The following is a 25,080-nucleotide window of genomic DNA, read 5'->3' on the forward strand; positions in this document are numbered from 1 at the left end:
TAACGTAAATGATACAACTTGTTCACAAAATGCCTCATGTGACATTTGTTTCTCCCTTCTCTTCTCAAACCCTTGTCTTTCTCTAAGTGGAACATCCCTACCTAAATTCAAAGGACTTAAGCAAATTCAAAGTTTCAATGGAGCCAAGATGGGATGAGCAGCTTGGTAAATGGATAATGACTTGGAGACAAGTGGCCTGGATTGGTTGGTACCTTGGCTTCACCATTCCCTGCTGTGTAACTTTGGGTAAGTTGTATAACCTTTTTGACTTCAGTTTTTCTCATCTATAAAACCGAGGTAACAATGCTTACCTCACAGATACCTATGATGACTACATGAGATGGTGGTTTGGGAAAGCTCCTCATGAAATAAATGAAATAGGACTATTTCAGGGCTAAAGCTCTAAGGAGAGAGAGGAAGGCAGGTCCTGGGGCAATTCAGTAGTCACCCCCATCATGTAATTTCAGTGGCTTCACTTCTTTCCACCTTCTTACTGATTCCTGAAATATCCCCAGCTAGAAACGTAGCATGTCAGTCTTTTCTTTACCAATCTATGTAAATACTATCTAAACTGCCAGAACTTTAGATGGTCTTTTATGCAATTCACAAAATGGAAGGAAGATCTTTTGGTTTTGCCACTCAGCAATGATTCTCCCAACTTCTGGTAACATATCCTGAGCTGTTGAACAAAGAGACTTCTTTCCCGCTGGACTTGGACTGAAGCAAATGAGAGGCTAGAAATGCAATGGCCATTGTACCACCACATGAGGCCTGAGAATAGGAGCCGGAAGGAGAGACATAGAGAGATCAGATCCTGATGACACTGTTTGACCCCTGAAACCAGCTGTGCCCAGAGCCAGGCCTACTCCAGACCCTTCAGTTGCATAAAGTAGTGAACATCCTTTTCCTCAAGCCAGTTTGGGTTGGGTTTCCTGTTACTTCCAACTGGAAGAGTTCTAAGAGTATGTAGGAGGGTGGAGAGGGCTTGCAGGAGGGTTAGGGAAGAAGGAGGGGTCAAGGAGGAGTGGGGATTTTTGGTTTCATCGTGTTTCCCATTTAACTTACTGTGCCGTAGGCTCCCTTCCCAAGGATCTCACCCTTGGTCCACAGGATAGGTTCTTCATACTTTAAACTATTTTCAGAAAATGTTTTCTTTTCATTTGAGTTGAGAAATTGCTCCTCCTTGTCATATATCCTGAACCCATTACTATGTCTCTGGAAGAATGAGACAAAAAGAAAAGCCGCCATTAAATTCTGAGCTCTTGGGATGGACAGGAGGGGAAGAGAGTCGAGTTGAGTCTTCCTTTCTTCCAACTTAGGACCAACCAGAGAAAGCCAAATAGGCACCCCTCACCAATCACGGGAAGCCCCGTCTAGTTAGCCCACCTACAGCTTCCCCAGAACAACAGCCTCCAGTCAGGGCAGACCTGAAGCCTCCCTATTCCCACTATACAGCTTTCCCACGCCTCTGCCTACATTTGAGTCTCTGCCAAATGCACGTGATGGCAGCTGACTCCTTTGCTATAGTGAGCCCTGAATAAATAGCCTTTGTCTGTTCTTCATTTATTACCACAACACACAAATACACTCAAACACACACAAATATATGTAAGCATACATTCATATGCTTACATACACATTTACGCACATACATACAGATACTCTCTCTCTTTCTCTCTCTCTCTCTCACACACACAAACACACACACATGCACAGCCATAACAAGCAAGTCTGGTGGTCAAGACCACCTGCAATAGACTGAAGACCCATGGCCTTCTAGACCCTTGCTGCTCAAAGAAGAATCAGCAGACCAGCTGTATCAGCATCACCTGGGAGCTTGCTAGACATGCAGAATCTCGGGCCCCAGACATACTGAATCAGTGTCTACATTTTAACATGATCCCAAGAGATATGCATTCACAGGAAACTTTGAGAGCCTCCGCTCTACAAATCAGGAAACAAATATCTCTTTGTAGAACTTAGACCACATTTTACAGTTGTTTGATTAGGACCAAAAATGCTTTGTTTTGGTCTCCTCTACTAGTTCTTAAAAAGAAATGACAATGGTGATTCAGAGGCATGGTGAAGGCCCTTTATGAACAAGACATCCTGCAGGGACACCTTCCTCACAAATGAGCTTGCACGCCTTGAAAGGGCCATTTGGGTTCCTCCTCCCCATCCTCTCATGTTACTAACCAAACCAAAATTTAAGGACTGCTTGGAAAAGAAAAGGTCACAAAAGGTCAGTTTTTGACTCCATGATTGCAAAGTGGGGTTACAGGCTGCTTATATTTACTAGCTTGTTAGCTTTTCTTTTGAAATGGCAGAGTGGTAACCCATCTCAGACACACGGGCGTGCACACACATACCCCCATCTCCCACCCCAGGCTGGAGGCTTCTTCCGATCACTACCCACCTCTCAGTGGAAACTGAGATCACCCCGAGGATGGAGCTGGCCTTTTAGTACAAGAAATATTCCCATCATGATTAAGTGACTAAGGGTGTGGGGCTGGAATGAGAATGCCTGGCCCACCACTCACTGACTGCATGACTTTCTAAACCTCAATTTCCTCATCTGCAAAATGGCGACTTGTTAGTATCCTTAGTACTTATCTCACACAGCTGGTATGAAGCATATAAAGGATACAGTATGACAAGTCTGGCTCACATATGGTAAGTTCTCAATAAACCTAGCTATGGTATAATTATTTACCCTTGTCTGTTCTTCTGATCAACTATTTAAAATAGTTATTCCTGATCCTCATATAGTGTGATATAACCTGAGTTAGCATTCAATAAATAATATTTTAGCTAAACCTACTGTTTCTGTCTTTAAAATCTGAGGGAAACAGGAAACATGTACTTCTGTGAAAACTAAAACAAACAAAACCCAACTTTCTGTTGATATTCTTCCCCCACCCCCCACCCCACTGCCACTCCCATGCCAAACAAATTTTAAAAATTTGGGTGGGGGGGAGGGGATTGTTGCTTAAGTTTCCTTGAGAGCAATGGCTAAGTCTTATCCCCCACCATGTCTCTAGTTCTTAGCCCAGTGCCAGAAACACAGTAGGCATCGATAATATTTTTGTGTTAAAGTAGTGAACCATCTGAGAGCAAATGCTCAGGTGCAGGGAATCTTTGAGAAATGGTCATTTCATGTCATCAGATGCTTTTTTGGGAACTAGGTGGTGAGCTACTTCAGGGGCTGGGTTAATTTCTTTCCATCTCACACACCACCTAGAGCAATGCTTTTCTCATAATTTTCTCTCTGCTGATATTTGTTGACTGAAAATGGAACCGGGGGCCAACTTGCTTTAACAATACTCAGTCATCCGTTTGCAAAAGCAGTTAGATAGTGCATTACTAAGGCCTACCCTACAGATGACATTTCTGAAGCTTGAGTCACCATGGTAATGGTGCTTAAGTTGTTTTTAGTCAAATCCTTGTCTAGTTCAGGTTGGTTAAGACCATAGACTCATCAACTGGGCCTGCGCAAATGCCCCATAAGTGACTCTTTGACGTCAAGGGGCCAAAAACTCCACCCACAGGTCATGCTGATGCCACCATTTTGTGAACACGTGTCCCACGAAGAGCCATGAAGCTTGACTATACTTGCACAGATCATCAATTACCTCACTTCTCCTTACCTCCACTCATCTATTCCCACACTTCAGACTGCCCTGCCCCCATATCTCATAATATCCCTAATCTCTGTTTTAAGGGAGGCAGATTTGAGACTTGTTCTCCTGTCTCCTTGTTTGGCTGTCTTGTGAATAAACCCTTTCTCTGCTGCAAAACTTACTGTCTCAGTGATTGCATTACTGTGCGGTGGGCTAAACAAGGCTGGTTCAGTAATAAAAACACCATCGTTGAAAAAAGTATTGACCTATGTAAACAGTTTTGCTATATTAATGTAGTGATTCCATTGCAGTGCCAGGCTAGCTAAATTCCAGAAGTAAGGCAGCATAATGAAACATCTTAGCCAGAGAGTCAGGGGACCTGCATCCCAAACTTGCAACCAATGAAGCCTTGGCAAAGCTGTTTAATTGTTTAGGATTCCTGATTCCTCATTTGACAAAAAGGGGCTTGTCTCTGAGGTCCCTTCCTACCGCAAAGAATCTCTGATTCTAATTATACCAACCTGTCTTTTGACATTTGTTGTCTCTCTGCCCAATTCTTGAATGGTATTTCCTCTCCTACTGCAGACAAGATTTAGGTTTTCATGATTTGCTTCATTTGCTGTTATTGGGGAAGAGTTGTCATCTTTCTCATCAAGAGCTAATAGTTCTGCAGCTAGACAACCTAATAGCTCATCTGTCAATTCTTCGCTCTTTACAGAGTCTAGGATTTCTTGGGAAATTGAATTTTCATCATTTAAAGTTTTTCCAAATGTTTGATATGTGATTGACTTATTGGCTAAACTATCATGATCCAAAGAATGTGCCCAATGTTGATATGCCTGGGAAGATGCACTTTCTTGTTGCTCTTGGAAAGAGAAACTCATATATGTTTTAGATTTATCTGAAACACTATCAAACTCTACATCATTAGTTAAAATTTGATTGGCACTTATTTTACCAAGAGATGCTGTTTTCTGCTTTTCTTGTAGTACATGCTTGTTGGAACTCTTCTCACTGGGCACTGCCCAGCTGTTTTCTGAAAGGACAGATGAAGTCTGATGATGTAGCTCTTCAAGTTCATGCAGGTCTCTGAGGCTCGTGGCAAGTATTTGATGGTTAGAAATGTCTCCTTCATCAGGAGAGTCTTCCATAGAGACTTCTTCAACAATGGACAAATCGGAGCCAGGAAGGAATTCGTTCTGTTGAATGGACTGCTCAAGAGTCTGAGCCAAGTTCACGGGCTGAACTTCATCTTTGGAAGACAGAAAGTCATTTTCTGAAGACCTGATCTGCCACTCTGGTTCTGAAATACCATCACCATTTTCAGCATCTTGTAGGTTGCTACCTACAGCCTTGCAACCCTTTTCTTTAGAATTTAAACTTTTGTGCTTTGGTTTAATGCCAAGCAAAGGCTTTCGGGGTTTAATATGTGTTCTTTTCTGAGAAAGTCTTGTTCTGCTATTGCTGCTTCTCTCACTGTGTAAAGACCGACATTTATTGGTGATACATCTGCCTGATGGAGCTGAGCATATCTCTCGGTAATGTTTGTTTTCATGCCTTTCAGCCTCTCGCATGTGACAATAAACAGGGGTCCCAAACATTTCATAGATTCCAGGTCCATTAGCAGTTGAATTGATTTCTTTGAACATGTCACTATACTTAAGATCTAGATAATTTAGTCTTGGTTCTGTTGGTTGAATAGAGAGTGGAACAGAAGACGTTTTTATTCCTGGACTTTTACAGATGCAAGGAAATGATTGCTTTTTAGGTTTCAGAGCCCGATAAGTTGACTGCTTCTTTTCGATCTGTGGCATTCTCCTTTGAAACTTGGGTGATTGCTGAGGCTTGGGGTCAACAAGCCCCAAGGCAGGAAAAACTTGAGTTTTTATGCTGGTTTTATGCACAGTAGACTTAATGGAACCTTCAACGGAAATCATGAAATTTGGAGGTGTCCTGTTACTGGTCTTGGTCTTTGAATCCAATTTATTTCTATGGGTTTTCATCTTATGCCTGTCATTTTCTTGGTGTGCAAGTATGTTGAAGCTACTGTTGCTATGAAGGGTGCCCTTTCTTTTTTGGAGGCTTGGTTTAGCTAGTTTTGGTTCCTTGGGAGTTCCATCTCCAGGGAAAGTGACGTGGAGAAGAGGGACCATCCCATTCATTTCTGGTTTGGTTGCCTTTGCTATTGATATTTTTATGTTTGTCTCCATGCCGCTGTGACTTTCTGGGAGTTTTTCAATGGTGCTATTAGGGACTACATTGGACAAACTTTTAAGTACAGTATACTCTTCCAAAATATGATTTGGCTCAATTGCTTCACCTTTATGTACTGAAGGACTTTTTGAATCAGCTTTATCATTTCCAGTCTCTTGATCCTGGCTTGGAGTTATTTCTGAGTGCCGAGCTTCTTGGCATTTGATTGGCATGGTACATCCAACTTCTGTATCTTGTTCATAGTTTCTGGCTACTGAACCCTCTTTCTTTCTTGATGAAAGATATTGAGAGTTCTCTTCTGCTTTTCTCATTTCACTACCATAGCAGTCGATATCCACATCCTTATCTGTAGGAAAATTGCCTTTCTTAGAATTCTCAGAGGACACCAAAGACTGCCCTTTTTGAAAGTGAGAGATTTCAGTTTTGTCACATCCTTCTGTTTCCTTGGATTTCCGATCCTCCTCCATCTCCAGGTGTTGTTGGTAATGGTTAGCCTTCCAAAAAGAGCACATGTTTCTGGACCAAATGGAGCCATCAGAGGACCTGAGAATCTGATCCACAAACACCTGGAATGGGGCTTCTTGGTGCTCATCACGTCGACTAACAGGCTCTGAGAACTTAGGTACAAAGGACATGAGGCTCGGCATGTTTCTTTCTCTCTCTTTTTGATCCTTGTGATTTCGGGGGATAGTAAGGAGACCAGATCTCATGGGCAAGAGTGACAATGGTGGCAGAGGGAACTAAAAGGAAAGAGAAAAAAAGCTAATGAAGGCAGAAACATAAAACACATCATGTTAACTGGTTTAAAGGAATCTGAAGAGATCTAAGAGTCTCTTTAGGAAGGCCTTTGAAGTACAAATCTGTCCTGGAGACCACAATTTTAAAAATTGAAAGCTCAATCCCAGTGTATTTTTAGAAACACGGTGAAACAATACTTTTCAAAATCAAGATGATCATAGATATAAAGATTTATGGTTATGTATTTAAAAGAAAGGAACTACAATGTAAACATTAAAAATGTAAGACGAAACATTTTACATCTCTTCTCTTTTTCTTTCCATAGAATTGATCTAGACATTTTTTAAATTTCCACTTAGAACAGCTTAAAATTGCTGTTCACATTTACTTCAACAGCTTTCATCAGGTTACAGACTAACTCAGAATTTGTATCCAGAGCACAACTACTACTTTATTGTTTTCCTGAATCCTTTTGTTGAGAGTGACTTATAAACGTGCCACACTATAAGTTAGCAACCCTGAATGGTTTTTAATTTTCCTTTGGCCTCCAGCTATTTTCAAATTAAGCTAGTTTTTACCATTATCAACCTCTAGAGGTCAGTGTAACCCCATGTATAATATTCAGCTTTCTGCTGATACGGCTATAAAGTCTAACTTTATGCTTCTTTCCATCAAGCTCTTTTCCTGTGTATGCAGATTTGACACCTAAGTATATGAGAATATTTATAGGCATGGATCTTGAGTGGTAATTGAGAGCTATATGTTTCATTTTCATTCTATTGCTGCCCGTGTATAAGAAGAAAAGGAAAGGAAAAGAATCTGACACTAGAAACTTAGGCATTAGAAACAGATGAGATGCAGTGTAATGCCCTAGTTTTATTACAGAGATGGTTTTCTTCCATTTATCAAAAATAGCTTATGAAATAAAAATATATTCTCCCAGCATTTAAACATCTCCCCAGTGGCAGTCATTACTTTTTTTTCAGGCCAATAAACTTCTATTTACAACACTAAGCAATACTAGTGCATTTTCTCAAAGGCTCTAGGATACAGAAGAGTCAGGTCATTGAGAGAATTTCAAGAATCTTTCCCAATGCTTTGCTTATACATTAGACAACTAGGAAAATCTTTCTACCCCTAGAAAAAAGAATTACCGAATTTCCAGGTATGTTAAAAGAAGACAAATTAAAATATGTCTAAGAGAGATACTCACTTGATTATGTGGAGAACAGGAAATACCTCAGAAAGGAAATGCTCATAGCAAGGTATAATTTTCCCAGAAATTGTTTGTTACTCTATAGACTATATGTGAGTTGTTGTTTTTCCAAAATAGAATTGCTGAGTTTTTTGGTTCTGAGTTCTTTGATAGAGTTTGTCTCTAAAAATAAAAGTTCTTCGGTATTAATTCTTAAGTCAAAAATGCTGAAACTAATCTTACCTCAATTCTCCGGCTACTGTACTTCATATCAGAGGTAGAACACTCTATAACAAGAAAAAATCGTAAAAATAATTAGATATTCTTAGCAGTAGCAGGAACACAGTCAACCTTAAGCCAGAGTTTGGGGATGAAGTGATCTTGGTGCTGAAATTTGAAGAAAAGTCAAAATTAAGAGTTTTCCAGGTGTAATCCCTATGGAATTGAGTATGGTATGATTATTATATTCTGTCTGGAAACACAAGACTCTGGATCAGAAATCAGAGCATTTATTACCCACAGGGCATTATAGTGCCAGTTTCCCACACCCCAGCTCCCCATAGGGCAACACGTGAGAGCAGACGTAGGGGGGCTGTACCCCAGGAGTGAACCCTGAAATTATGAGACTCAGAGCTTATACGGAGTGGTTGGCATTTTGACTCACCTTTCCCTCCCAAGAAAGAGAGACCTTTGCTATGAAATGTAAGCAAATGTCTCCAGGAGAAAGATATTATTACTCTAGAATGTAAGCAAACAGCTCCTGGGGAAATAAGCCTCTGAATCTCTCGGGAGCAATACTCTGTCTCTAATTTCTAAGACGTGTTTATCATTTAATCATCTTTTAACCTAGTTTTCCCTGCTTTTTTGCTCAGAAAGCCTGGACTGTGCAGAAATGGGAGAATATTCATGTATAATTGTATCCCAAGAGTTGTTTGAACTCAAACATGGGCTGGACATAAATTCTGAAGGGAAGGTGTAGGGAAGCGGGAGATGGAATTTTACTAAGTAGTGTAAACTCTAGTTGTCTTCTTACCAAAAAGTCACCATGGTCCCTAAAACCCACCACCACAGCCAGAAGCTGAAGCCCAAAGCTCCAATGTATCCAGGGTCAAAGCAGGTCACATAAATGGATGAAGTGGGACAGGTAGGGACAGTGACGAACTGAAATCATGTGCCCAACTAAAGGGACATCCATTACTCAGTTCTAGTTGATGTCACCCATTCCAGATGGGTAATCCAGCACTGCTAGAGCTTCCAATTGTCAAGAGAAGCCAGAGAACTGGAGACTATGTGACATCTCCCTCCTGCTCCTTGTTTATAATGCTTTGAAGGCCGAACAAAATATGTCTGTGATGTAACACACATACAGAAGCCATTCTTGGGTGAAACACGTTCAGCTAAGAAGAGGATTTCAACAGGAGGGGGCACGGACATTCCCCTCAGCCACAGCTGGCCAAGGCACTCCCCCCGCTTCTTCATGCATTTATTCAACAAATATTTTTGAGTGCTTCCTGACAGACCAACACTGTCCCAGAAGATAGTAATATAGCTGTGAACAATAAAGAAAAAATCCTTGCCCTCATAGAGGTCGTATGCTAGAGGCTGAGAGTTCCTGTTGAAAAGATACTACAAGTTAATACTAGAAATACAACTGAATACAATTTATAACCTCCTGAGTTAAAAAACAAAAACTTTCTGCTATTATTATAAATATTTGGATAAATATTATCCACTGGTGGTAAGGAATGATGCGAATTCGAACAGCCTCTTAAACATTTCTGGTGAGAGTGCAGAGGTGAGATCTTTCTGGTAGATAATTTGGCAGTATACGTTAAAAGCCTTTTAAAATGTGTATAGAATTCCAGTTAAAAGATGGAATGTGCAAGCTTTTCTCCACTCTCTCCACAAACCATACTAAAGTGACAGTAAACGAATTTTAAAAGGTGTAAATGAGAACAACAACAAAAACCCAGAGGATAAAACAGCAGATGAGCAACAACAACAAAATTTTGAACAGTGACAACTGTGTGGATGAATAATTGATTAGTTGTCAGATTTCAGCTTTCTATTCAGTGCCTGCAGGGGCAGGACTCAACAAAAAATAAGAACCTCGGAAAGGAGCAGGAACTGAAGATACCAGGTACCTCTGGGGATGCAGGTGAGGCTGAAACAAGGGGTTCTTGTAAGTCTGTATAAGGAGTGGGTTCCAGATTCCCTGCCCTGCCCCACGAGTGACGTTTTCCTTCTCCATTACTGGCAGATGGCTGGAAGTTTACTCTCTGGAGACCTTGAAACAAAGATGCTAAATGGGGTGCTGGAGCGAAAATAAGAGGATTAAGTGAAAGCCTGCACACTGACATGTGAAGCCTTATAGCCTCAGACAGGGGCTTGGATTATCCCTCTCTAGCGAAAACTAGCCAGAGAGAAAGGCCTGTCTATGCACACTGACACCAGGGGAATCCCTCACCCCACCGTCGAGGTCTCTGCCCATTCAACAAGCTCCCTGCAGCACCACAGCCGAGGACCAACGGATAAGGGAGAAAAGCCTCTGATGTGAAAATAAGGACAAGCAAACCAAAGAAAGAAAAGAGCTCAGAGGAAACAGAGACAATGAAAAACTACCATTGATGCGCCTTTTTCAGGAAGCTACTGGAAAACGTACCTCACTAAAATGAGGGAGTCAGTCAAGGAAGGGGAAGTGCATATCCAGTACACGGGGAGCCAAGGGCATTCCCAGGATGATGGTGAGGGAATCACAGAAGGATGGCTGGCCAGTGAGGCCCACAGACTGGGCAACACAGAGTGAAACCGAAGGGCGGAGGGTTCCAGGAGCAGTGTCTCCAAAAACAAAATGAACCAATGGATTACCTGACGTGCAGTTGTCTGAACTGATGCACACTTTATGCATCCATCAGACAGGATGGGGATGAACTGGTGACTAACAAAAATGTAAGCAAATGACGAAATTAGGCATTTATTAACACCAGGATAAATACGTCTCTCTCTCTTTTTTTTTTTTTTTTGAGGAAGATTAGCCCAGAGCTAACATCTGCTGCCAATCCTCCTCTTTTTGCTGAGGAAGACTGGCCCTGAGCTAACATCCATGCCCATGTTCCTCTACTTTATATGTGGGATTCCTGCCACGGCATGGCTTGCCAAGCGGTGCATAGGTCCGCACCGGCGAACCCTCAGGCCACTGAAGCAGCGCATGCGAACTTAACTGCTGTGCCACTGGGCTGGCCCCTACAATGTCTCAAAAGCAAGAAAATCATAGAACACTATGGAGCTCAGCTGTGAATAATACTTCACCTAGTCATAATAATGGAAACATTGAATATTGATTTTTTTAACACAAAGATTGAGAAGACTGGAGATTGCTTATGTGTGCGTAATGAAAAAGTGTGAAACACTAAAAAGAAGGTCTAAATTGAACAATCAAGCAACATCATTCTAAACATGTTATTTAAAAATATGGAAGTACATTCTAGAAGAAATGGTCTTACAATTCTATTTGTATTTCTTATTTTTTTATTTTTGCTCATCTGTCTTTTCTGAGTTTTCATAATCAACATATATTGATCATCTAATTTTTTTAAATTGCATACTAACAAATTTTAAAAAGCGAACAAATGCTGTTGACATTTTCCAACAACAGTGCAGCATCCCTGGAGCAGCTCCCCTTTCAGAATACTGACCTAACCAAGTTGACTCTGGTCTGGTGGTCGTTGTTTTTGTTACACCTTCAAGATTCTCTGTGGTTTGGCTGGGAGAAGAGGATGTCTCCCCGATCTCCTACTCAATCTCTCCATCCATCCTCCCTCCAGTTTGTACCTGCACCAACTGCCCCTCCTTTTCTCTAAACCCATCTCTGCTACAAGACTAAATATGTGTATCCTTTTCTTCCATCATAACTAAAGTGGGACTCGGGTGGAAGGTATGAGCTCTGAACACACAGGCATGGTGCTTAAGCACGTTGGCTTCAGAGACAGGTGGTCCAGGTTGGAAGCCAGCCCCTGTAACTCACTAGCTACATGACTTAGGCATGTGCTTAACCTCTTTAGACCTCGGTTTTCTCATTTCTAAAACAGGTGTGCTAATATTACCTATATCAGTGGATATTTATGCCTTGCAATAGTAGGTACTCAATAAATGGTTATTGCTATTATTAATTCAATATAGATGTTTCATTAGTTACGTGCCAAGTCTGGTGCTAGGTGCTTGGAGGAGCGATGATGGTTTTTGCCTTCATAATCTGGTGAAGACAGGCACATAAATAAACAGTGACAATTCAGCATGAGGAATGTTAGGTTGCAGGTAAGGTCAGGATCCTCTGAGAGTCCAGAGGAATGGTAGTCATCCAGTCTCGGGAGATTCAAAAAGACCTCCCTGAGAGAGAGTGGCATCTAAGGGGAGACCTGAAGGATGGCATAATGTTCCAGCAGAAAAAGACAGTGTGTGCAAATATTCACATGTTAGTTCCAGGAATGGGAGGCATTTAATAGTGCTAATGTTTATCACACAGCTGAGGAAGAGTGGCAAGATAGGAGGCTGAAGAGTGGATGCTGAGAGTTGGGAGCTAACTTTGTAGATTTCAAGCAACAAGACCCTGAGTCTACTTCACAGTCCAGACCTGATGGTAACAGCTTTTCATACAGCCTATCAAAACACTGCTTAAACGTTATGTTATGTGAAAGAAGCCAGACACGAGAGGACAAAAATTGTATGATTCCACTTATGTGAGGTACCTAGAATACACAAATTCATAGACACAGAAAGTAGCATAGTGGCTACCAGGCATTGTAGGCGAGAGGGGAATGGGGAGTTATAGCTTCAGTTTTGCAAGATGAAAAGGTTCTGGAGATGGATAGTGGTGATGGTGGCACAACAATGTAAAGGAATTCAATGCAACTGAACTGTACACTTAAAAATGGTTAAAATAGGGCATGGCTCCATGGTGTAGTGGTTAAGTTTGGCACACTTTGCTTCAGTGGCCCGGGTTCATGGATTTGGATCCCGGGTGCAGACATACACCACTCGTCAGCCATGCTGTGGCAGTGACCCACATAGAAAATAGAGGAAGATTAGCACAGATGTTAGCTCAGGGACAATCTTCCTCACCAAAAAAAAAAAAAAATTAAAATAGTAAATTTTATGTTATGTACACTTTACCACAATAAAAAATTTTTTAAATTTTTTTAAAAAACACTGCCTCATTTAAATTTCACTTAATCTCTACCCTTCCCCCCAAATCGTATGATAATAAATCTATTTTTTTCCTTTGTTTGGTGAGATGTGCACATACTTCCTCAGTTGTGCAATCTCCCTCATTGCAAGAAGCCAATAGATGCAACGTTCTGGGCTACAGGTTTGTCCCTGAGTTTAGGCTGATTGGTTTAGGACAGTAGTAAGCAGATATCAAAGACAGCACTGCCCTAAAGGGAAAGTCTGGCGTCAGTGCTGCTCTCTGGTAAATAAGTGTTGGGCTAGATAGAGTGGCAAACTCAAATCCTGGAGGAAGGCCTCCTCAGTGTAGGGCCCCAGATTCCCACAGATAAACATCAACCAAATATGAGTTCACAGTAAAGATTTTCAAACACTCAAGAAAAAGAGCCTTCAATAGTGCAAAGCAGTAGAAATAAGAAACAACAAATTTAGACCCACAGAGATTTCACATATTGGAGTTACTGAATACAGAGTATAAAATAACAATATATTAGAAGTTTAAATAAATTAAAGGTGGAATCATCAAAACAAGATATTCTCAATAGTGAACAAAGAATATTTGAAAAATAAAAAGTAAATTAAAAAAAAAAAACAAATGAGTGAATCATAATGATATACCACTTACTACCTCAATGAGATACCGTTATACACCCACCAGAACAGCTAATGTTAAAAAACTGACAAATGTTTGTGAAGATGTGAAGCAACTGGAACATTATACGTTGTTCATAGGAATGTAAGATGGTACAACCACTTTGGAGAAAGTTCTGGTTGTTTCTTTTTTCTTTCTTTCTTTCTTTTTTTTTCTTTTTTGAGGAAGATCAGCCGTGAGCTAACATCTGCCACCAATCCTCCTCTTTTTTTGCTGAGGAAGACTGGCCCTGAGGTAACATCCATGCCCATCTCCCTCCTTATATTTGGGATGCCTGTCACAGCATGGCTTGCCAAGCAGTGCCATGTCTACACCCGGGATCTGAACCGGGGAACCCTGGTCTGCCTCAGCAGAACGTGCGAACTTAACCCCTGCGCCGCAGGGCCGGCCCCTGGTTGTTTCTTAAAAACCAAACATACACCTACCTTATAACCCAGCAGTTCTACTCTTACCAATTTACTCACAAGAAAAGTTTTTACAAAACAAGACTTGTACAAGAATGATCATAGCAGCTTTGCTTATAATGGTAAGAAACTGGGAGCAGCTCAGATGTCCATCAATAGAAGCCTGGATAAACTGTGGTATATTCATAGGATGGAATACTATGAAGCTATAGAAAGGAATGAACTAGTGATACATGCACCAGTATAGGTGACTCTCAAAAACATCATGCTAAGGGAAGAAAAGGCTTACATAAAAGAATATATGCTGTTCCATTCCATTTATATGAAATTCTAGAACATGCAAAGCTAACCTATAGTGAAAAAACTCCAAATAGTAGTTGCCTCGGGGATTCAGGCAGGTTAGTGTTGACTGAGAAAAGGGCATGAGGGAACTTTCTGGGGCTGAAATTAACCTTCTGTATCTTGATAAGGAGTTGGGTTTCACAGGCTTCTGTAAAAATTCAGTGAATATACACTCAGTGTATACTTTTTTCAAAACAGAAACTCTGTAAACACATATTGAACTCCAGGTAATGATAAGCATGCTAAAAAAATGGAAAACGCATACTGATATCTGCAATTTACTTTGAAATGCAACAAAAAAATAAGATGGATTAATGGATGAATAGAGGGACGGACAGATGAGCAGCTAAGATAAAGCAAATATAGTAAAACATTAAAGGTGGGATCTAGGTGGTAGGTATACAGATGTTCACCGTAAAATTCTTTCAACTTTGCTGTATATTTTTGTTGCGTTATAAAATATTGGGGAAAAAACTCAATGGGTGGGTTCAACAAATGAATCAGTGAACTGAAAGATTTGTAAAATGAAAATTACCCAGAATGGAGCACAGAGAGAACAGGAAATGGAAAGCATGAAATATAGGTTAAAAGATACAGAAGGCAGAAAAAGAATTTCTAGTATATAATCTGAGGTAGGAGTTTTTAACCAAGGCTGCACATAATTCAGGAAAGGTGGAAATGTAAGATATAAGCTGTAATTCTGTAGCTATTCCGAAAGCATCTTTTAAAAGGCTATTTAAACTTGAGTGTCAGATCACCCTCCAAGGTCTCCCCATGTCACTTATAATCCTTCCAACGTACTATATGACCCTGTATACTCAGTGCCCATGCCCATTACAGTTCAAATCCCCTTTCCTCACACTTACTCCCACTCACTCTGGCCAGATACACTCGCCTTCTTGCTCCCTGGAACATTATTCCCCAAAATATTCACAGGGTTCAGTCCTTCTTCTCCTTCAGATATTTGCTCAAGTTATCTTTTCAATGATGCTATCCCTTGCTCATCCTATTTTATTTTATTTTTGTAAATTATTTTATAGAGGTTATGTTGGTTTCTAACATTGTGTAACTTCAGGTGTACATTACTATGTATCAGTTTCTGCATAGATTGCATTGAGCTCACCACCAAGACTAGTTTCTATCTGTCACCATACATATGTGCCACTTTAACCCTTTCAAGCACCCCCCCCACCCCCTTTCCCGCTGGTAACCACTAATCTGTTTTCTTGATCCATGTGTTTATCTTCCACATATGAGTGAAATAATACAGTGTTTGTTTTTCTCTGTCTGGCTTATTTCACTTAAAATAATACCCTCAAGGACCATCCAGGTTGTTGCAAATGGGACAACTTTGTCTTTTTTTATAGCTAAGTAGAATTCCATTGTGTATGTATATCACATCTTCTTTGTCCATTCATCAGTCAAGAGGCACTTGGGTTTCTTCCACATCTTGGCTATTGTGAATAATGCTGCAATGAACTTAAGGGTGCATAAGTCTCTTTGAATTGTTGATTTCAAGTTCTTTGGATAAATACCCAGTAGTGGGATAGCTGGGTCATATGGAATTTCTATCGTTAATTTTTTGAGAAATCTCCATACTGTTTTCCATAGTGGCCGAACCAGTTTGCATTCCCACCAGTAGTGTATGAGGGTTCCCTTTTCTCCACATCTTCTCCAACATTTGTTATTTCTTGCCTTGGTGATTATAGCCATTCTAACAGGCGTTAAGGTGATATCTCATTGCAGGTTTGAATTGCGTTTCCCTAATGATCAGCAGTGTGGAACATCTTTTCTTGTGCCTGTTGGTCATCTGTATATATTCCTTGGAAAAATGTCTATTCATATGCTCTCCCCATTTTTTGACTGGTTGGTTTGTTTTGTTGTTGCATTGTTTGAGTTCTTCATATATTTTGAAAATTAACCCCTTGTCGGATATACGATTTGCAAATATTTTCTCCAAGTTGATGGTTTGTCTTTTCATTTTCTTCCTGGTTTCCTTTGCCTTGCAGAAGCTCTTTAGTCTGATGTAGTCCCATTTGTTTACTTTTTCTTTTGTGTCCCTTGCCCGAGTAGACATGGTATTCAAAAAGATGCTGCTAAGACTGATATCAAAGAGTGTAATGCCTATATTTTCTTCTAGGAGATTTATAGTTCCAGATCTTACATTCAAGTCTTTAATCCAATTTGAGTTAATTTTTGTGTGTGATGTAAGATAATGGTGTACCTTCATTCATTTGCATGTGGCTGTCCAGTTTTCCCAACACCATTTATTGAAGAGACTTGCCTTTCTCCATAGTATGTTCTTGGCTCCTTTGTCAAAGATTAGCTGTCCAGAGATGTGTGGTTTTATTTCCAGGGTTTCAATTCTGTTCCATTGATCTGTGTGTCTGTTTTTATGCCAGTACCATGCTGTTTTTATTACTTTAGCTTTGTAGTATATTTTGAAGTCAGGCAGTTTGATGACTCCATCTTTGTTCTTTTTTCTCAGGATTCCTTTGGCTATTCAAGGTCTTTTGTTGTTCCATATAAGTTTTAGGATTCTTTGTTCTATTTCCGTGAAGAATGTCATTGGGATTCTGATTGGGATTGCATTCAATCTGTAGATTGCTTTAGGTAATACAGACATTTTAACTATGTTTATTCTTCCAATCCATGAGCATGGAATATCTTTCCATTTCTTTATGTCTTCTTTGATTTCTTTCAATAATGTCTTATAGTTTTCAGTGTATAGGTCTTTCACCTCCTTGGTTAAATTTATTCCTAGATATTTTATTCTTTTTATTGCCGTTGTAAATGGGATTGTATTCTTGAGTTCTCTTTCTGATAGTTCATTATTAGGGTATAGAAATGCAACTGATTTTGTACCCTGCAAATTTGCTCTAATTGTGGATTATTTCTAATAGCTTTCTGATGGATTCTTTAGGGTTTTCTATATATAGAATCATGTTGTCCACAAACAGTGAGAGTTTTACTTCTTCTTTTCCAATTTGGATACCTTTTGTTTCTTTTGCTTGCCTAATTGCTCTGGCCAAAATCTACAATACTGTGTGGAATAGGAGTGGTGACAGTGGACACCCTTGTCATGTTCCTGTTCTCAAAGGGATGACTTTTAGTCTTTCACCATTAAGTATGATGTTGGCTGTGGCTTTGTCATATATGGCCTTGATTATGTTGAGGTACTTTCTTCCTATACCCATGTTATTGAGAGTTTTTATCATAAATGGATGTTGAATTTTGTCAGATGCTTTCTCTTCATCTATTGAGATGATCATATGATTTTTATCCCTCATTTTGTTACTCTGGTGAATCACATTGATTGATTTGTGGATGTTGAACCATCCCTCATCCCTGGTGTAAATCCCACTTGATCATGGTGTATGATCCTTTTAATGTATTGCTGTATTCGGTTTGCCAATATTTTGTTGAAGATTTTTGTATTTATGTTCATCAGCGATATTGGCTGGTAATTTTCCTTCTTTTTGTTGTCCTTGTCTGGTGTTGGTTTCAGGGTAATATTGGCCTCATAGAATGAGTTAAGAAGCATCCCATCTTCTTCAATTTTTTGGAAGAGTTTGAGAAGGCTAGGTATTAAATCTTCTTTGAATGTTTGATAGAATTCTCCAGAGAAGACATCTGGTCCTGGACTTTTGTTTTTGGGGAGATTTTTGATTACTGTTTCAATCTCTTTACTTGTGATTGGTCTATTCAGACTCTCTATTTCTTCTTAATTCCGTTTTGGGAGGTTGTATGAATCTAAGAATTTATCCATTTCTTCTAGATTATCCAATTTGTTGGCATATAGTTTTTCATAGTAGTTTCTTATAATCCTTTATATTTCTGTGGTATCCATTGTAATTTCTCCTCTTTCATTTTTAATTTTATTTATTTGAGTCTTCTCTCTTTTTTTCTTAGTACATCTGGCTAAGGGTTTGTCAGTTTTGTTTATGTTCTCAAAGAACCAGCTCCTAGTTTCATTGGTTCTTTCTCTTGTTTTTTTAGTCTCTATTTCATTTATTTATGCTGTAATTTTTACTATTTCCCTCCTTCTTCTGACTTTGGGCTTTGTTTGCTCTTCTTTTTCTGGTTCTGTTTGGTGTAGTTTAAGATTACTTATTTGAGATTTTTCCTGTTTGTTGAGGTAGGCCTGTATTGCTATAAAATCCCTCTTAGTATCGCTTTTGCTGCATCCTATTAGAGGATAAGAGTTGGTATGTTGTGTTTTCATTTTCATTTGTCTCCAGGTATTTTTTTATTTCTCCTTTGATTTCATCATTGATCCCATGGCTGTTCAGTAGCATACTGTTTAGTCTCCACATATTTGTAACTTTCCCAGCCTTTTTCTTGTAGTTGATTTCTAGTTTCATAGTATTGTGGTCAGAAAAGATGCTTGATATGATTTCAATCTTCTTAAATTTATTGAGGCTTGCCTTATTTCCCTACATATGGTCTGTCTTTGAGAATGTTCCACGTGCACTTGAGAAGAATGTGTATTCTGCTGTTTTTGGATGGAATGTTCTATATATATATCTACTGAGTCCATCTGATCTAGCATTTCACGTAAATCTACTATTTCTTTGTTGACTTTCTGTCTGGATAATCTATCCATTGATGTAAGTGGGTTGTTGAGGTCCCCTACTGGTATTGTATTGCTGTGAATTTCTCCCTATAGGTCTATTAATAGTTGCTTTATGTACTTTGGTGCTCCTGTGTTACATGCATATATATTCTTAAGTTTTGTGACTTCTTGGTAGAATGTCCCTTGCATTATTATATATTGCCTCTCTTTGTTTCTCATTGCCTTTTTTATCCTGAAGTCTGCTTTGTCTGATATAAGTATGGCAATACCTGCTTTACTTTGCTTGCCATTTGCTTGGAGTATCGTCTTCCATCCCTTTGCTCTGAGCCTATGTTTGTCTTTAGAGCTGAGATGTGTTTCCTAAAGGTAGCATATTGTTGAGTCTTGGTTTTGGGGAGGGGGGGGGTCTTATTTTTTAATCCAGCCAGCCAGCCTGTCTGTGTCTTTTGATTGAAGAATTCAATCCATTTACATTTAGAGTGATATTGATATATGAGAGCTTAATGTTACCATTTTATCTCTCTCTCTCTCTTTTTTTAACCAATTGTTCTGTATTTTCATTGTTTCTTTTCTCTTGTATTTCTTTTTTTTTTTTTAAATTTTTTAATTGCTTTTTCTCCCCAAATCTCCCCAGTACATAGTTGTATATTTTAGTTGTGGGGTCCCTCTAGTTGTGGCATGTGGGACGCCACCTCAACATGGCCTGATGAGTGGTGCCGTGTCCGCACCCAGGATCCGAACCTGTTAAACTCCAGGCCGCTGAAGCGGAGCACATGAACTTAACCACTCAGCCAAGGGGCCGGCCCCTTCCCTTGTATTTCTGACTGCCATTTCAGTTTGGTGATTTTCTGTGACGGTTTTCTGAGTTTTCTCTTTATTTATGATTTGTGGCTCTGTTCTGATTTTTTGTTTAGTGGTTACCATGAGGTTTGTATAAAAGATCTCATAGATGAAATGGTCCATTTTCTGATAGCCTCTTATCTCCATTAACTTAAGTAGGTTCCATCCCTTTCCTCTTCCCCTTCTAAGTTATTGTTGCCACAAATTGTTCTTTTTTGTGCTGAGTTTGTGACTCAATTGAAGTATTTATACTTATTTTTGATGTTTTCCTTCCATTTATCTTTTTTGTTATAAGCAAGTGTTTACTAACCTATTCTGATATAGAGCAGTAATTTTCTGATTCTATTTATCTCCGTACTCAAGGTTTTGTAGACCTTGGCTTTTTAGTTTCAGATGGGAGGGCTCCTTTCAACATTTCTTGTAAAGCAGGCCTAGTGGCAGTAACTCCCTCCGTTTTTGTTTGTCTTGGAAAACTTTTATTTCTCCATCATATCTGAATGATAGTTTCAGTGGATAGAGTATTCTTGGCTGAAAGTTTTTGTCTTTCAGTATTTTGAATATGTCATTCCATTCTCTGCTAGCCTGTACGGTTTTTGCTGAGAAATCTCCTGAAAGCCTGATAAGGGTTCCTTTGGAGGTCGCTCTCGTGTGAGTGAGACTGCTGCACTTGGCAGGGGGACCAGCTGAGCTGCTGTACCGGGCAGGAGGGGAGAGGCACTTTCTTTCACATGCAGGCCGGCTCTGCACTTGCGGGCAGTTTTGCTGAGCTGCTGCGCTTGGCGGGCAGGGCTCCTTTGTGGGGGCTGAGCTGACACCACTCAGTGGGGAGTGTCCCCATGGGCAGGATCACCATGGCATGGTGGACGCTCTTGCACCACTCCAAAAGCATTTGCATGCAGGCCAGGCTGCCCCCGCCTCCTCTTACAGTCACAGCTGGACACTGTGTGATGACCTGCAACCTGGATCTCTGCCACCAGGGAGGGGGAGAGGTCCACTCACCTAGTCCCGCTGCTTCCCGGAGATCCAGTCCACCCACCTTCTGGTGTATGGCTGCGTGGACCTCTCAGGCATCCTCTTGTGCTGTGTAGGGAATCCTCTGTTGGTTAATGAATGTCCATTTAGTTGTAACTTAGAGGGGAGAGACAAAGGGAACAACTCACTCCACCGTGATGCTGACATCACTCCTCTTGCTCACCCTATTTAAAATCTCCAGCTGCCTCATCACTCTTCCCATTTATTTTTCTCCATAGCATTTATCACCATCCAATGTACTATATATGTTACTGGTTTGTTTATTGTCTGTCCCCTCCTCCAACCACATTAGAATGTGAATTCCACAACAGCAGGGGTTATTGTCTGTCTTGTTCACTGCTCTATTTCCAGCATTTAGAACAGTGCCTGGCACCACAAATAAATATTTGTTGACCAAAAGAATAAAGGAATCACTGTGTAATTAAGTGTTCAACTCACCTTCAGATTTTCTTTGTTGCCCTTTCAGAAAGTGAGAAACATCTTCTCTGGCTATAGACTTGGAGATGTTTGGTTCTAAGCAAGGTCTCGGCCACAAAAAGCCCGAGTTCACATCACGGAGCTCCTTGGAACTTTCCTGTTTCTTCAGAAGTAAAGGCCTCGTGGTCAGCGTCTTTGTCCTGAGGTCCACCATCTCAAGTTCGTTTGGAAGAGAAACAGAATGTGCTCGCGCCCATTCTCCATGCGCTGCAGTTATCTGACTAGAAGGGGAAGGAAACAGTTTGATTCAAAACTCATTCCCCATGTCTTTTGGGTTTCAAGTCCTCAATCCAGCCTGACATCACTAGAAAGTTTGGAGAACTATTTCCAAGTGGAATGATGGTGTTCCTGAAAGGACAAGACCTCTCCACTGTCTGACTCACTCCCCACCCCATCTGCCCTCTGCACCCCGCACTTTAGTTTTCCTAGTCTCTATTTCCTTGAGCAGAGAAATCAGAGGGGCAGAGGGGCAGGCACAGGGAATGCACCCTTTTGCTTCTACAAAGACATCAACCAGCCCAGTGTTTCTCAAATTAGCTTTAGTGAAGGATCAGTTTTTAAATTTTCCAGTTCATTGTGGACTGATATTTCTGTAAAACGTAATAAAAGTAAATTACTATGAAAATAAGCCCCAATTTCTTTGTTATCAGTCAAATTGCTATACAACTTTCTAAACATTTAAATGTCCAAGTTCTGTACTGACTGGTAACAGAAGGAGCCCAGAACCACATTTTGAGTAGCATTGCTGCAGGGTCAGCAAACTATGGCCCATGAGCCAAATCCGGCTTCCAGTCTGTTTCTGTGGTTTTACTGGAACACGGCCAGTCCATTTGTTTACAGATATTCTATGGCTGCGTTCAAGATACAACTGCAGCGCTGAATCATTCCAACAGAGACTGCATGGGCCACAAAGCCCAAAATATTTATTATCTGGCCCCTGCCACAATAATATTTATTACGACCCCTGCTTTAGAATTTTTTTGGGTGGAATTACTAACAATGTAAGTTGTCATACTAGTATCACCTCATGCTTAAATTCCAAACTAACCTTTCAAAAAATATTGCTTACTTGTTTTCTTTTAAATCTTCTTGGCTCATTTCTTGGGGATGACTGACATCTCTTGGAAAAGTAACAATAATCTCGACACCTATATAAAGGCATGACAATAGCAGAAAGAAGAAGGAAGTAATGAATTCCAGTAGTAACCAAGAATTTTCTTTTGGGTTATTTGGCTAATCTGTTCTTAATGATTACATTGTGGACATTATCGAAGGACTGAGGTTTAGCCGTCTTTGTATCTTTCCTGTCCAGCATATCATAGGTCCTAAATAAATACTTGCTTAAAGAGCACAAAATTGTATAACAAAACTTTCCAGGTGTAAAATTAATTTTTCTGACAAGCAGTGTTGTCCCCTGATGGAGAAAACAAAGCCTCCTTCTGTAAAGTGTAACTGATAACACCTACTTCACTGGAATCACTGGATTGTTCTGAGACTTAATACGAGATAATTATTTTGTCCAATGAGAATTTGCTCATATTTGTCATTTTGGTCATCTCCTATCTGATTCCATGGAATGATTCCCAGTATAAGCCTGAAGACAGAAAGTTCCAACTTACAGAATCAATGCGTGCTTACAAACATGTTAAACAAATTTATGCAGAAAAACTAGTGTGAACCACACCAAAATCACCTGTCCTTTATGGTTTGTTCGTCTATTTATTTTTTTCCATTCAATAAAATTTTGTTAAGTATATGCCAAACACAACTCTTTGTGCTGAAGATATAGAAATAAACAAGGTGCCGCTGTGGCCCTAGCAGTGACAATAAATAAGAAAACAAAGACTAGAGGGAGGTAAGCATTGTGATAGAAGTGTGCCAGTGGTGTTATGGGAACACAGAGGAGTGTCTTTCCAGAAGGACGCAGTGCTTGTCCTGGTATTCATGTATTTGTGAGAGCCATTTATTCAGTCTGCATGTGCCCAGAGGAGCTACGGTGTTAATCAGCTCCACTGATGGAATGCTAGGGAAAAAGCATAGCAGAGAAGATAAGAGTGGGTGTGAATCAGACAGGTCTGGGTCTACATTGCTCCTCTGCCACTTCTTGGGTGACCTTGGGAAAGTCAGTTAATAGCTATCATCATCAGCATTATCTCAGTTAGTAGGTTTTTATTATTTTTAAAGGACTTTGGATATTTTGTCAAATATGTAGAACCACCATAGTGAAAGCATTTTTATGCCTTTGTTATTTAGGAGACTAATGCATTAAAAAAAAAAAACAGTAAACATTTACAAAAAGAAAAGTTTTATTTACAACCAGGCAAATGATAATAGTATTTACTATCTATGTCATCCAATATTACATTTGGTGGTGTCATGGAAACATATCTGCCCTTGGTTTTCTTGATGTTTCTCAGCTAGGACAACATGATTGCATGTTTTCTAATATAAACGACGGCAAGGAACACGTCTCTAAAAATGAAGTTTTCTTGGAATCGTCAATATATTTTTTTAACTTTTCAAAAATCTTACCACCACACTATTCCTGTAGAACGAAATGAGATACTTGGAATTACAGAGTTGAAAGGAACTTAGAGGTCATCTGATCCAAGCCCTTCATTTTAGAGACGCAGAAAGTGATTGCCGTAGGTTGTGTGACATGCTCAAGGCTGCTGCCACGTTTGAAAGGAAGATGGATGTCTTTCATAACATTTTTGTAATCATTCTTGAGTGCAAAAACCTAGCTGACATGTTAGAGTAAGAAAAACATATAATGTACGTTCCTAATGACTAACGTGTCAGTGAAAAGGATGTTCTAGTACAAAGGCTAGGAGCAGTTAGTACTTTGCTGTGGAGGTTAGAAAACTGCAGAGTGTCTTCACGTGAACACGTTCTTAAGAATGACTGTACTTTTACAATTATCGAGGACTAATAAACCCTGAATGTTTTCAAGCAAATGTAATGTGTTCCAATGCCTGTTAATTGGTTGATTTCTTTTTTAAACCAAGAAACAAAGATACAATAAGCAAGTATAAGAGATATTTGCATTTTTAGAAATTGTTAAAAGCTAATAGCCCTATCCCAATTGTTGGTACTCAATTAGGGGAAAAAAAGATCGTAGATTGTTCTGACACTGAAATTAGCTGGGAACATACAAACGTTCTCTGTCTCTTGAATACTGTGCTTGGTCGTGGGAGCCTCTGAAACTACCCAGTGGGCCAGGAAAAATAATCTATTGTCACATGTAAAAATAAAACGCTTGCTCCTGTCTGAGTGTATCTTTCCACATCAGGAGGTACAAATTAACCCCACCAGACAATGTTACAGTGGGGAGAAACTAAAAGCCAACATTTAAACAGAGTCAGAAACATAATTTCTTCTCAGAAGAGGTGAAAATGACATTCATGAAAGTCAGAAAATGATCAGTAACTTGTTAATGTTAAAACCATTAGGAAAATGAAAACTTAAAATTGGCCCAGCCTAATTCATTCAATGAAGAAAAATCATTTTCCCCCGAAAACTCTTCTTTTGCTGTGTCTGCTACTTGTCCTGTTTAAATTGATGGGCGTCGAGGTTCAAAATATTTTGATACTCTCTCCAAATTTTGATAATTTCCTAAACTGTGAATCTCAACACAGGATGTTTTAAAATTACATTTTCCAGCCTCCTTTGCCACTGGAGTTCAGAAAGCTAACTTGAGAGACAGATTCACGTGAGGTACAAGAGAAAAGATAAGGTATAGGCATCATTTTTGCTGATGTGGGTGT

The 25,080-nt window shown here is 39.8% G+C and overlaps 1 protein-coding gene and 1 long non-coding RNA gene across 3 annotated transcripts in view; one reads left to right on the plus strand and one right to left on the minus strand.

The window, feature by feature from the left end:
• The window catches only part of MAP3K19 (mitogen-activated protein kinase kinase kinase 19), a 58,902-nt gene that overhangs the window by 5,246 nt on the left and 28,576 nt on the right, over nt 1-25,080 (minus strand). The window contains exons 8-12 of one of the 2 annotated variants that reach the window (XR_011528712.1): nt 22,383-22,461; nt 21,275-21,534; nt 8,011-8,054; nt 4,142-6,574; nt 1,098-1,215 (exon numbers count right to left, since the gene is read on the minus strand). Coding sequence is in view for 1 of the 2 variants with exons in the window: in XM_008531612.2 (XP_008529834.2) it covers nt 1,066-1,215; nt 4,142-6,574; nt 8,011-8,054; nt 21,275-21,534; nt 22,383-22,461 (2,966 nt within the window). In the remaining variant the exon portion in view is untranslated. Of the gene's footprint in view, nt 1-1,065; nt 1,216-4,141; nt 6,575-8,010; nt 8,055-21,274; nt 21,535-22,382; nt 22,462-25,080 lie in introns of both variants that reach the window. The other variant, XM_008531612.2, reaches the window with a different exon arrangement.
• Nucleotides 88-24,272, plus strand: LOC139076776 (uncharacterized). Its single transcript, XR_011528713.1, has 2 exons — nt 88-246; nt 21,303-24,272. It is a non-coding gene; the product is annotated as an uncharacterized lncRNA (long non-coding RNA).

Source organism: Equus przewalskii, chromosome 17 (genome assembly GCF_037783145.1).
Source record: "Equus przewalskii isolate Varuska chromosome 17, EquPr2, whole genome shotgun sequence".
In the NCBI taxonomy this organism is placed as follows: Eukaryota; Metazoa; Chordata; class Mammalia; order Perissodactyla; family Equidae; genus Equus; species Equus przewalskii.